This window comes from Macrosteles quadrilineatus, unplaced genomic scaffold, assembly GCF_028750875.1.
Source record: "Macrosteles quadrilineatus isolate MER2022 unplaced genomic scaffold, UCM_ALF_1.0 Scaffold_4__1_contigs__length_99947679, whole genome shotgun sequence".
NCBI classification, from domain to species: Eukaryota; Metazoa; Arthropoda; class Insecta; order Hemiptera; family Cicadellidae; genus Macrosteles; species Macrosteles quadrilineatus.
Window position 1 is genome coordinate 39,051,310 of NW_026542597.1, and position 13,742 is coordinate 39,065,051.

At 34.6% G+C, this 13,742-nt stretch overlaps 1 protein-coding gene across 2 annotated transcripts in view; it reads right to left on the reverse strand.

Moving 5' to 3' along the window:
• Positions 1-1,346: 1,346 nt before the first annotated feature.
• The window catches only part of LOC128991545 (proto-oncogene tyrosine-protein kinase ROS), a 93,068-nt gene continuing 80,672 nt past the window's right edge, over positions 1,347-13,742 (reverse strand). For both annotated transcript variants that reach the window (XM_054414527.1, XM_054414526.1), the window contains exons 27-39: positions 13,089-13,297; positions 12,400-12,547; positions 11,077-11,321; positions 10,651-10,805; positions 9,411-9,613; positions 8,429-8,653; positions 7,570-7,791; positions 6,882-7,210; positions 5,605-5,799; positions 4,875-5,113; positions 3,840-4,031; positions 3,102-3,253; positions 1,347-2,763 (exon numbers count right to left, since the gene is read on the reverse strand). In XM_054414527.1, the coding sequence (XP_054270502.1) occupies positions 2,474-2,763; positions 3,102-3,253; positions 3,840-4,031; positions 4,875-5,113; positions 5,605-5,799; positions 6,882-7,210; positions 7,570-7,791; positions 8,429-8,653; positions 9,411-9,613; positions 10,651-10,805; positions 11,077-11,321; positions 12,400-12,547; positions 13,089-13,297 (2,804 nt within the window). In that variant the 3' untranslated portion in view covers positions 1,347-2,473. The remainder of the gene's footprint in view (positions 2,764-3,101; positions 3,254-3,839; positions 4,032-4,874; positions 5,114-5,604; positions 5,800-6,881; positions 7,211-7,569; positions 7,792-8,428; positions 8,654-9,410; positions 9,614-10,650; positions 10,806-11,076; positions 11,322-12,399; positions 12,548-13,088; positions 13,298-13,742) is intronic.

Sequence of the window (13,742 nt, forward strand, 5' to 3'; positions counted from 1 at the left end):
TTTTAGATTTAACTGTTAGTTGTAACTGAATAAAAAAAAATAACAGTCCCATGAAAACTAAGGAAAATGAAACTTTTTAGTACTACTAAATGGAAATTATCTCAAGCTATGAGCCACCACAATTGCTATTGAGTGGAAATGTAATTGGCTAAATCAAATTATCAATTCAGGGTGTCCACATTCTGGAAAGTCAGGGTAAGTCATAGACAAAAATTCTGGTCATTGAAAGTCATGGAAATACCCAAATGATGGATGGATTTGAGGTCACTTTTCAATGGTCTAGTCGGCGGTAGCCCCGATTATTGTAGCATTTTTCAGGATTTTAAAAAAATGTTCGACAATTCAATTTATTACAGTTGTATTAGTTTATGAGTTTTGAGTTTGTATTAGTTCAATGCAATCTGTCCCCACTTTATCTTATGATTTAATTTAATATTTGTAGGATATTGTTGCAACAGTAGTGTATATTAAAATGCCACAACTTTATTATTACAACTCAAATTGCAATACAAATATTGTTATAATGTTTTGAGTTGTCTTAAGTCTTTTCTAAAAGTGAAGCTAAATTTTGTAAACACTGTAAACTCAATAAAAAATAAATTATAAAAAGTATATAGGAAAGAGAAAGAAAGTGGAGAGAGAACTTGGCCAGCTATGGGGACAGAGGAGGCTAGGTTTTCTTTTTTCCTTCCTTATTTTAAATACCATATTTTTTGCAAAATATATTACTCTCCATTGTTATCTGTTACATACTTACATATTTCAGTATTATCTGAGAAATAACTTGTCCAGGCAGTATTATTTGGATGTGTACGTTATATTATAATTTTTGAGTAAAGTTTGTGAATCATGGAAATCAATGGTAAATGGTCATGGAAAGTCATGGAAATTAATGACAAAGTCTCTGTGAACCTGCAATTATCTAGCAACTCGTAAAAAAATTGTTAGTCACTTAAACTGTTTGCATTGTTCATGCTTTACATAGCTTAATGTATTTTTTCCCCTGCATCCATAATTTTCTTTCCACTGATCAACTATAGGCCAAATAGTTCATTTCACCAATCAGCTGAATTCACTGTTGGCGTTTCTATAGAACACCAACAAACAAATAACATAATGTAAATAAAGATAACATAACCTAAATGACATTTTATATACAACTAAAAAGTTCATCTGTGTGTTATGATGAGTTTGGTGGTGGGAAAAATCTTGTGTATATTAGAGAACAAAGTCATTGCCGCTCTCAAAATGTATGGCCCCACTCAACTAAAGCTTGCCTATATGGCCATCTGCAGTTCTCGAGTCTTCTTTTTAATTGGAATGAGGTTGGAATAGAATAGAAACAATTAACTGTTATAATTCTAACAAAATTATATATTTCACGAATTTGAGCACATTATAACACATTAAGGCACCGAAGACAACTAACTTTTAGAAGTAAGTAACATCCTTAGATTGACTTTACCTTGTTATATATTGTTTTTGGCTCGGAAATAATTTGTACTCTTTCTCACTCTTATCGAGATATGCCATAAACATGACGTGATGTATTTTATACAAATAAATTTCAAAGTAAATACAAACAAATAATAATAACATTAACTTGTAAATCTTTGATTGTGATTTGTTATCTATCATATGCTTCAAATTTAAATTATTACAATAAACTACATAAAGTGAAAATAGTATACATATTTTGTTATAAATATAACTAATCAGACATATCTACATTATACTCTAGGTAGACAAAAACAACACTAACAAATAGGATATTAAACCTCTAAGTGGTGTGAATGACAAATTTTGTTCGTCAATCACAAAAAGATTGTCAATGATAATCAACAAATTGATTCATCGAATCCAAAAGTAAATCACATCAAACTTGAGAGAAATACTGATAATAACATAAGAATAACATTCTCATTAACTTACAACTAATTTAACAAGTAATAAATAAGAAATTATCTACATCAGTTTTATAAATGCAATCATCATATAAAACATACAAAATTCAGTTCATATTTGTCTACTGAGCACACCAATGAGTTGTACTATCACAGAAAGTTAAAATATTTAAGCATCACTAGGTTTTACAATAATTTGGTAATTCTAAAGCTATGATTTTGATTGAAAGTAAATTACAGGTTCTGTATACTTTAACATAGATTGTTTTGCATCTACCTACTTTCTTGAACAGAGAAAAATAAATAAACCAATAGGAAAAGTTACAAGTTTTTAAACATAACCAAATTCTTTTTATATTGTATTCAGCTGAAGCTGTGTTGTAAAGTGACTGTCTAATAATGGACCCATTGTTTTCAAAGACAGCCAATCTGGTATGGTAATTATAAGAACATCACTCACGTGTACGCCATTCAATCCTCCCAGGAATTTTACATAACGATATTCACAATATTTATCATATTTACAGAGCGTCTAGAATTGCACTAAAATCGTCAACGTTCACTTTGCACTACCTGTGAATGTCTTCATTGCTTATCGTGTTTTCACTTAAACTCTCAGCGATTGACAGCTGTTTAACAACATTGGTGTAAGGACTAGCTTTGGTCACAGGCAGCAACTTGTCCAAACTAGAAACCTCGTCTTCACTGACTGTCAGGCTCGTTTTTTCTGCGACATCGTTTAATGCACTCTGCTGCAACGGCCTCGGGATTTCGTAACCTTCGTCATAAATCAACTCTAGATATTTACGGGTGCCACCAGCATCTGTTTGCAATTGTTCTCCCTCGTTCCTCCATTCGTCTGAAAATATAAGTTGTCATAGTAAAATTAAGTTACAGCTAATATAAAGGTCTAAAACAATAATTGTAAAGCAAGCCTATATTAAAGTTTTTGTTTGGTGAGTGATGGTAAAAAATTTGAAAGATATCAAACAAAACGGTATACATAATATAAGAAGATTCAAAGTATTAAAGTATTTATAAGGTACTCTATTTTCCCATATTGTCACAACATCCTCACATTATATTGAAAGCATGATTTTTTCTCTTTAATTTTTTTATATTATTTTGCCTTCTACTTCCAAGATCCAAGAGTACCCAACTTTAATATTCTAAGCCCAAGTGTCTTTCTTCACGTACCTTTTTTATGTACAGTCTCTTGCACTTCTGGGATGCCCAATGCTTGCCCGTTTGCCGATTTCCTCTTGAGCTCCATCAGAACATCCAGGCAGTAGATGAACATCGGTCTCTCTTCTGGATTAAAACTCCAACAACGTAGCATAAGATCATACCTGGAACAACAAAGTAAAACTTTATTTCTAGAATTCTTTCCAGTACAAGTAAACTTGCTTTTATAATTCGGATGAGATTGTAAAAAAATGTATTTGATGTAACAAACTGATGATTAAGTAGAAAGCAGGTAGTAAACCTGCTAGAAAGTCCCTGTACACATTAAATTAAACAATTAGACATTTTTATAAGGTGGCATAAGAATTAGGAAGAGGAGTTGATAAGGCGCAAAAATAACTTACAACCTGATGGATGAAGAAATTTAAAACAATTGAACATCATTATTACACATAAAAGTTGCTAAAACCAAATCATTTTTTTTCAGTTTGGATTGGTTAAAAAGATTACGCGTTTGATAGGAACTGTCAATTCATATCAGCACACGCTGTTTTTGTCTAACATTTGTTTTAATTCTTCTGGCTGTAACTTTAATATGATGATGGAATGTCAAGTTCTATCTGTATTTACAAACCTAACTCTAAGGAGTTTTCACCTTCTGTAATTTGTCGCTTGCTAGAGGAAGATACGAAAGTACTCATCATATTGTACTTACGCCCCTTTGTCTACGGAGTGTTGAATAGTACTTACATCTCCTGGCAGCAGTTGGGTGGACACCCGAGACGTCCTCCGTTGCGCACGTAGTGTAACACCTCTAGGTTGTTGCGGGCCGGGTACGGCTGCTGTCCGAGAGACATGATCTCCCACAGGAGCACTCCAAATGCCCACACGTCTGACTGTGACGTAAACACTCCGTCTACCAGCGACTCTGGTGCCATCCACCTGACGATCAAGCACTTTGGTTACATCAATTGTCACAAAACAATATAGACCACTGTTTGAGTTGACTGACCGTAATATGCAATGGATGTAATATGGATAGGAGAGTTGAACTTTTTGCTTATCAGCATTTATCAAGTTAAAACATCTGTTATATAGATCGTTTGATGTACTGACATTATTATTCTAGAGGTTAAATACCTTCTAGAATAATATTGTTAAGTAATCCGGAAGGCAATACCTAAAAATGAAGTACTGACATTTTTAGGCCTAATCTGGATTGTTTAAAACGCTTTAGATTTACAGTGTTGGTCACATGGTTGATTTTGCTTTGAAATAGCCAAGAGCTGGAAGATTTGCTACAATGGTTAACTTTTAAAACATTACTTTGAGATTATTTTTATAGTGTTTGACCTACTTAAGCTTTTACAATTTGAGCACTTAGAAATTTGTCGCAGTAGTTGTTAACAATATTTAATAATTATTAAATTTTAAAAATGTACATTGCTAAGATATAAAATTTTGAGTGTAATAGTAGTGCTTCATCAGTATTTATTTATTTAATGTTTTGTCTTTTAAAACTTGATGAAACCCTAAAACATACTGCTAGTAGAAAAATTTTATAAAAGACTTTTTATTTTCAGATAATGATTGAGCAACATCTATCAAAGTTTTTTTTTATTTTATGATTATTGATTATTATTATTTATTATGATTTGAATATTATTATTTTTCTTTTATTATTATGATGATTACTGATATTGAAGTTCTAAGTTTATATAAAATATATATTTTAAAAGTTAAAATATTTTCTTAGTTGGAAACCTAAACAAACACTGTGTATACCTGACTGGAAGAAGACCCTCTCCCTCTTTCCTGTAGTAGTCGTGTTTGTAAATGTCCCTCGCCAGGCCAAAGTCGCCGATCTTGACGACACGTGTATGCGGGTCAGTGGAGGAGACGAGGCAGTTGCGACACGCCAAGTCTCTGTGAACAAAATGCATCTCCTCCAGGTACCTACAGCCACGGGCCACGTCCACACACATGGACAGTAAATCAGGCAGCGTTAGGCTGGACTCTGTTGTCTGCAAGAAGAGAACACAATCATTAAACTTTTATCCTGACAAAAATTAACATATCTATAAACCGTTATCTGATTTGATTTGGCATAAAAGCCAGGTAGAATTATCAAATTAATAAGTATACTTTTGTCCCATGAGTTGACTGTGTTTGAGGAAGTATACGTTTCAAGCAAATGTTGTGACTCCTTGAGAATCCCATATACAAAACTATTCCGTAAATGAAGGTCACCAACGAGCTCCTGTTGTTGCCAAACAAGCTAGTTAAAATCTGATACTACCGCTATTTGATTTATTTAATAGTCCCTGGTACTATTATTATAAAGGGCATTGTTGTCCTTCATCTCTATTGAAAGTCAATGCCAAGATAACGGATGTGTATGCAAAAAAAGTGTTTGGAATTTAAAAAAAAGCATTTTGAAGTTATCAAAAACAACTACTTTGATTCAAAATAATAAAAACAAACGCAAAGTCAACCAACTAGTCAGTTAACTCACAATAAGTGGGCGATGGGACCGCAAGTAGACCAGTAAGTCTCCTCCTTCCATCAGTTCCATGATGATGAAGAAGGTGTCAATGTCCAAACACACTCCCAGCAGCTGCAGAATGTTCTCATGTTTAAAGTTGCTCATCAGCTGAGCTTCCCTGAGGAACTCCAACTGCTCCTGTTGTGACGCTCCTTTACGGAGTGTCTGCGGGAGAAAACAGGAATTGTCAAGCAGGTTTTAAACTAAATGTGTTGAACTTTTCATTTATTTCGTCATCTTGCTATGTACCTATAGTTATTTGTGCAACAAGGGAGCAATTGACTCACTCGAGAGGAATACTTACTAGGAATGGTTTTTCGAGTGAGGCAATTGCACTTTGCACTCGAGTTGCACTTTATATTTTTCCTACAGTTACTAAAAACAAATAAATTGGTAAAGAAACATGACATATTTTTACACAGAAGTGAACTTTTAATATTAAATTTAATGATACAACAGTACAACAGCTGACCAGCTGATTTACAGCCAGTGCTGCCAACGTATTTTGCGCGCATAGGACCTTGTCTGCATGTTACGCGCTCACTATTTTGTGCCTTCACGTTGCAAATCTGGAGTGAGTGAGACAAAGTAATTAGAGTGAGACAATGTTAATAAACCAGAGAGAACATGTACATTGTTAGGTAACTGTAGGAAAAATGTATTTCCTTTAGAGATTTTCCTCTAGATAAATGGTTTTGGAGTGTGCTTTATCAGTTTCTCGTTTTTGAGTCTCAAGTTCTTTTTGTGTATTTTTGTACTTTTTATTACAGTATTTTTCCTTTTCTGATTTTTGTTTAGGTGTTAATTTTTTTCTAATATCTGTTCTTTTCATTTATGTATAGAAGTTTTCGGTTGGTATATTTTTTTGTGTGAATGATTTACTTTGAATTTAGTTTTTGATAAAACAAGCTAGAAGCCTTGGGGGATTATGACAAAACCATATTACACCGATTTTTTAAATATTTGATAGTGTAAGTGATTTGTAAATAAGGTGGCTGATATACTAAAATTTTCGCCTAATAATCTGAGAGTTTCCTCAAAAGTATGATTAATATAATCTAATTCTTCAATCACTGACTCAAATTTTCCTTGAGTTCTCTTTTTTGTGTCAGCATGAACACAGTCAACAAATAAAATGTATTACATCAAAGAGCCAAATAGGAAACATTTGACAAGCTGTTTAATCCTTAGATTTATGAAAGGTTTTTATTTTAACTCTACCAAAGTATTGATCAATACGCAATTACCTTTACTGCTACTCTAGTTTCCCTTCCGTCCGTTCCTGGTAGATTCTTTGCTTTTCCTTCAAACACTTCTCCAAACGCTCCACTACCAAGGAACTTTGTTGGTGTGATGTGCTCTCTCCGGATGTGAGGCAACAACGCTATCTCACTATCAGTCGGGATGAAGTCTGCCGCAGTGTACAAGGCGTTTATGTTCTGCACAAAGTTTGGTCGTCTCGGCAGTTCCCTCAGGTTGGCTAACTCGACATCTGTGTTTCCCGGCATGTGTATGTTGGAATTCATGTTCAACAGTTGTTGAGTCTTCTTCTCTTTCTCTCTCTTTGTGAAGACAGCTGGATAATATGAAGACAGTTTGTTATACTGCTAGGGTGAATATTGTAAAGTAGCGGATGTCAAAATGAAGTTAAAATGGTAATAAAACAAATTACCTGTGCAACAGATGAACCTTAAAAACAAACCTTTTTACAATAAACCATTAAGCAAAAGATTTGAGTATAATTTACATTTTTGAGCAAGGGAATCGTCATAACAGGTATATGTTTTATGTTTTCTGGAACAAGTTCTGACACTAATAATCAGCAACACATTTTGTAGGATTGAAAACATTTTTTGCCTCTGATCATAGAGGAATGAAACTGGATTTTTCTTAAAATCAAATATTTCATATTGTCCATAAAGAATCGTGACTTACTGCACATCAGGCACATGAGTGTGAGGATGAGCCCAAGGACTGCCAGAGGTGTCAGGACCCACACAATGACTCCAAGTTCCTGCGAAGGCAACATGGCCGCTCGGTTGAGAGAGAACCACTCGCTCGGCTCACTCAACTCACTCCAGCCATACGTGTTCCTGGCCTTCACTCGGAACTGGTACTTCATGAAGGAACTCAGCTCTGCCATGATCCAGTACGGTTCTGGAAATTATTGGGATGTTGAGTCTTCAATGATCTTTTTACAATACGTTTACATTAATGTTTCAATAGATAAACATGTTTCAACAGTGGCTGGTTCACAAAAGCAAAAGATGACAAGACTACATTTGAAGAGAAAATAGCGTACCTACTTACCTTCTGTTTTTAAAATTACCTTCAAACCCAGTTGCTTTGTTACTTACCATCTACTAAATGGTACTTAAAAGAATACAATTGATAATTTAGTTATCAAAACACAAAAAAACTACTGTCCTCACATACTTTGAGATAAAAGAACATCCATTACAAGAAATTAATATACTGTTCGAAAAAAAAACATAACATGAAGCATAAATAGGGTAGCAATCTAGGAAATCCAAAGGAAAATTTACACATTTGCTATGGTTTGGTGGCTAACTTCATGAGCAATGAATCCATAAAGAACCGATTACCTGATAAATTTACTGTTCAAAATTTACAATGGAGTTCAGATCAATCACTTTCAAAATGCAGATGACCAAATGTTTACCACTTTACTGGCATACAGAATTACTTTTTACTTGTGTATCTTACAACTACTTAGTTAAAATTTTCTTGGGAAACACCGCACAAAAATATCAACTACTCCCTCAGAACTTACTGGATCCATTGTAGTACAAGACCCAGTCCTCGTTAGGGCTGTGCCGCTCGCCTGATGAGAAGTTTGCCTCTCGTTTTTCCCTCACGCCTTCGTCCGTTCGCCCCTCCAGCCAGTACATGTCGACCTTTGCGCCGTTGTCAGTCAGCGGTTCATCCCAGACCACCTGGTTAACATTGCCTCTCAGCTGATGCAGTATTGGTGACCCAGGTCTGCTGGGGCGGTCACCTTCAAAGACAACAACATTTTTAATTTTCTGTAAAGAAATGTCGTGTAGTTGGAAAACTTAATATTTTGCTAAGTTATTGCAAACATTTTCTAACACAAAGTGGTTTCATTTGAGCAACCATTTTGTGTGACATGTTTATGGTTTGTTTTTACCCTGCATTTGTACTAAACTAATTATAGTTTTATCTCAAACTTTTATCTCAATTTTTGTTTTGGTGCTACTATGTTTTGTTACTATTGTTTTGTTTTTGTTTACTATGTTTTGGTTCTGTGTGGGGTATTTCTTCAGTAGTTTTCCAGCTTTGGCTAGGTCCAACTTCAACCAAAGGATTCTGGTAGTATTTTTCAGTTTTTCAGTGGAAGTATAAGATTCATGGAACTATATCAATGATTGATAACATTATTTCATTTTAATCAATACCTCCGGAGCCCAAATAAACTGATTCCGTTGCTGGTGAATAGAGAAAGCCTATACTATAGAGTAAGTGCCTATACTACCACTAGTTGATGGGGTGTTAGTAGTTAGTAGATGTGTAGATAGTAGATAGATAGTTAATGGAGTAGATATAGAGTAGTATAGTACAGATCCTGAATTTTGATTTAAGTTCACTCAAGATATGTGTTTGTGTATTATAGAAATACCAACTGCTACTACTTCCTTAGGATCATTGAAATTGTGAAGTTGAAAATTGTTATTTGTTTATGAGTTGTAAATTAGAGATTGTAATTTCTAAGTATGTAAGATAATTGTGCTTACCCAAAGTTTCAAATGTAAAACGGTAGTCAGACGGCCAGATGTAGGGAGTGCTCACATTCGTGTATGTAATTTTGAGATGGAATGAATACAGTGTTTTCGGAGTCAAATTTTCTAAAATGTAAAACTCTGCCGTTGAGGAAGAGCTGTGCAGAGGTACGGGAACCCAAATTTGGCTTCTTAGATAGCAGCTTTCCAGTTCACTCCTGAACAATACACAGCACATTACTTCCATTTTGTACAGACATAAAGACTTAATTTATAATCATAGGATTTTCTAATACGGGCATTTCTTGCTTGGTTTCAAAAAGGATGAATTCACCCACAGTTGTTTTTATTTTAATCTGATGATCCAAAATAAATTTCATAACAATAAATTAATTGCTTTAGTAGTTTGACCTTATAAGAGTTTCTTGATTGACAAGTAAAGAATTCTGAAGATTGCATATTATCTATGCATATTATATACATCTATTTTTGACCATAATATAAATACATATTTTATAATTTTTTTATGATTATAATTATATATGAATGAATACATTTTAATATTTTTTTAATATTAATAATACATATATAATAATATTATAGGAAGGATAATATGCAAAGAATTGACAAGATTCTGTCGTGTCCGCCGTGTAACCTGCGTCAGTTTGTCCCGTGTTAAATGTGGCCGGCCTATCAATCGTCTTATATGTTCCGTAACTTGTGTTTTGTAAATAATAAACTTTATGTGTTAACCTGTATTTATATATAATGATGAAGACTTCCGTCGAATTTTTGACCAGCTTCTACATGATGTTTTGAAAAAGGATTTGACAATGGGTCTTTGTACCCGAAACTAGTCATCCATTGACTAAAATAAGACTGAAGATGGACCAATAAGGTACGTAACCTATTATATATTCGAATATCAGTCTTGGTGGCAAAGATGTTTAAAGTAAAGAATTATATCTCTAATTTTTTTTATATTTTAATACTCATTCTAAGAAGTAAAATAGGATGAAAATTTAAACAATTGTCATCACTGTAGGCCTATGTTGTTTTATTGATTAATCAAGATGTGGATTGCTGGACTCAGAGGCCATTATCAATTATCAATCATTTGTCAAAGGGCTATTGATTAATGTAATTTACAACATCAGGTCAATATAAAATGGTCATAAGACCAAAGTTTGGTCTCCTCCTTTAGAAAAAAAGTGTAAAATGGCAATATGGTTGGTATAAAAATAATAGTACTTACGAGACATACGAGTAGTTGATATACTTGGGCCAGGACACGTTGAGTGATGTGGCTGTTGCAGCTTCCAAGACGATGTCCTCCGGGTCGGGGAAGGTCGATGCGATCATTTCAACAGTGTTTGAGTACTGTCTGTGGTCTTCTGTCTTGGCTCGCACCTAGGAGTGGAATTGCATGAGATGGGGTCTGACGCAAAACCAGGAGTATAGTAGTTCTCTCCTTATATAAAAACAGTATTTTCTCTTCTCTTGTTAAAATCCAACTCTAAAAGCCTTCTGTCACTGGTTTTGTGACTCCACCATGGCACAAAACTATGTATACAAATATTTTCAACATAAATTCATTATTCAAATTACCCGTCAATTGTCCAAACCAACAAAATTATAAGTACTTGAATCAAATTTGTTAATTTCGTAGTAAATCACTCACCCCTAGAACATATTCTTGTCCGGGGCTTAGATCAAAGATGTCTGCCCATTTGATGGTCAAGTTGTCATTTAAACTTTCACTGCGCAACTCCCCGTTCTGGTGGTACATCCCTTCGACTTCTCCCTCCACCCTCCTACGCCAAAACACCTGGTAGCTGACAAACTCCACTGTCGAGGGGTTCCACAAGATCCTCAAGGCGGTGGGGCTCAACGGTATCACAGAAACGTTCTGTGGTGGCGATATTTCTGAAACAAGATGGATTAGATTTATTATTTATTCTATTTTGTTAGATTAAGCAATACAGTAGACTCCCTCTTATCCGGACTCCTCGGGACCGAGGCCAGTCCGGATAATGGTTTTTCTGGTTAAACCAACCTCCCCAAAAACTCGTTAAAACGGACCGTTTACTGTGGTATTCGACAGGAGAGCATTGTATTTAGACACGTGATCACTGGTCTCAAATCTTTCCCACGAGAACACTCGTTTCAGTACCACCCACTTCCTGCCGATCTAGTCCAGTTAAACCAATGTACTGGTAAATATTGTCCGGTTAAAGAGATGTCATTTTCGCTGAGTGTTTTGTCCAGCTAAAAGGTGTCCGGATAAGAGGGAAGTCTACTGTATGCTACCAACTTATACTACGTGTGTAAGAAGAGAGGTGAAGTGCCAGAATTTCAATAAAATGCTAACAATTTACAAAATTGCAAAAAACTAAGTATTTTTAGTGATCTATTTTGGATGCGTCCAAAAGTTTAGTAAGCACTACTGTAGCTAGGATTAACTAAACAAAAATTAATGTAAAAATTTGTTTGGAAATAAATTGATTCCTCATCTTTCTATTTGTATTTACATAGATTTATTTTATGAGATTTTTATAAACACAGTGGTGTAGTGGTGCAGGAACGGCGTTCCCACTCTGCTTTTTCCAAAGAACCAACATTTTGGGTAAGCGAACTGTATTTTTCTGTGAAAATAGTGAGCATTCCCACACTGGAATATTTAAGACTACACCACTGTATAAACACTACTGGGATTGAATAAGGTAACACATAATGTAATGAGTATCAAAAGCTAATTCGGAAAATGCGTCCACAAAGACTCAAGATCTGTGCATTTGTGACAGTTACAGAAAAAAACAGAGAATAAAAAATGACATGAATAACTTGGTAGCGCAGAGAGAAAAAGACATAAATAAATTGAAATTAAATTAAGGAAAACAAAACAGTGGAGGCCCTTTACTCCAAGATGTTTTGACAGAATAATGTAATTTATAGCTTCATCAATTGAGAACACAAGAGACACCTTCAAACCAGTTCAACTTACCAGCAGAAAGTGTTCTGAATGACACTGGTTCACTCAATGTGTCCTCACTTCCCTGGAGCTCGCTGTAGTGATTGCTGAACGTCAAGAAGAATGTGTACTCCGTTAGCTCTTGGAGTCCTTCAATAGTGACTATACGATCGAAACTTTCCTGTAGAGTGAGAAAAATACGAGTTATCAACAGAGATTTCGACAAGATGTTTATTTATCAAATGATTTTAGATGGTTGGTTTAAAAATGCACTTAAGTCATGCAGAAAAGCCACAAATCTTTTCCAGTTTTTGTCTTGTAACTTATCTGAGGACCATTATTATTTAAAAAAAAATGTGGATCCAAATATACTTTGTATAGAAGTGTTTCAATGAACATTACGTTTCCTGAAAACATTTTTTTCCCAAATCATATACTCAGTCTTAATTTTTTTACAATTAGATCAAATACACACTTACTACAAATTGTTCACATTACCTGTTCTGTGTTTAATTTTACTATTTTATAAGTTTTGAGCAGTTAATTATCAACTTCATTAAGTCCATCTAACTAAAGTTAACTATCCGAGCTTTAACGTAATTCCGTTCATCGAGTCCAATATTGATAACAGCTATCACATTTTATTTCCTCAAAATTTACTACTCATATCTCAGAGCCAAAGACACTTAAAAACAACAAAACTACAAACTCAAGTCACCCACCACTTTCCCGCACATCTTTATGTCCTCTAAGCATGAAGGAGATGCATCACTGGGGCCGTAGAAGACGGTGAAAAGGACCGTTGCGAGAGAGACGTTTCCACAATCTCTCTCTCGCTCGGGCAGAGGCAGTTCCAGAGTGATAGTCTGATCTGTGCGGTTCACCAGTTGAGGTACGGCAGTCGTCTGCTTGGGCGTGAGACAATGGACAACTGGAAACACATTTACGATTGTTACTCAACTCACCAAAAAGAGAATACATTGTTTAGGTTTTGTAGAAGTGGTGCCATACAGAAGTGTTAAAAATCCAATTCCTGTATTACAAGGACAAACATTTTAAAGTGGCCGAACCATCGTTAGCCGATGTGATTGTTGAATTGAATATCAGTAATTTAAATCAGTGACTCTAGAATAGGGGATGTTTTAAGAGTGTTTAACCAAGGCTATGTTAATTGTAACAAATACTACTAAAAACCACAATTTTTAGTCTTAGCCTGTATTTCATTTCTATAAAGATTGCACCTTATTGTTAACAAGGTAGAAGCTAAATGGGACAACAATTTTTTTTATGTAGGGTTAAGTTTTATCTGTCTGTGTGATATATTAATTATACGTTCTTCCTAACTACAAGGACAACATAGTATAAATATGTTTTCT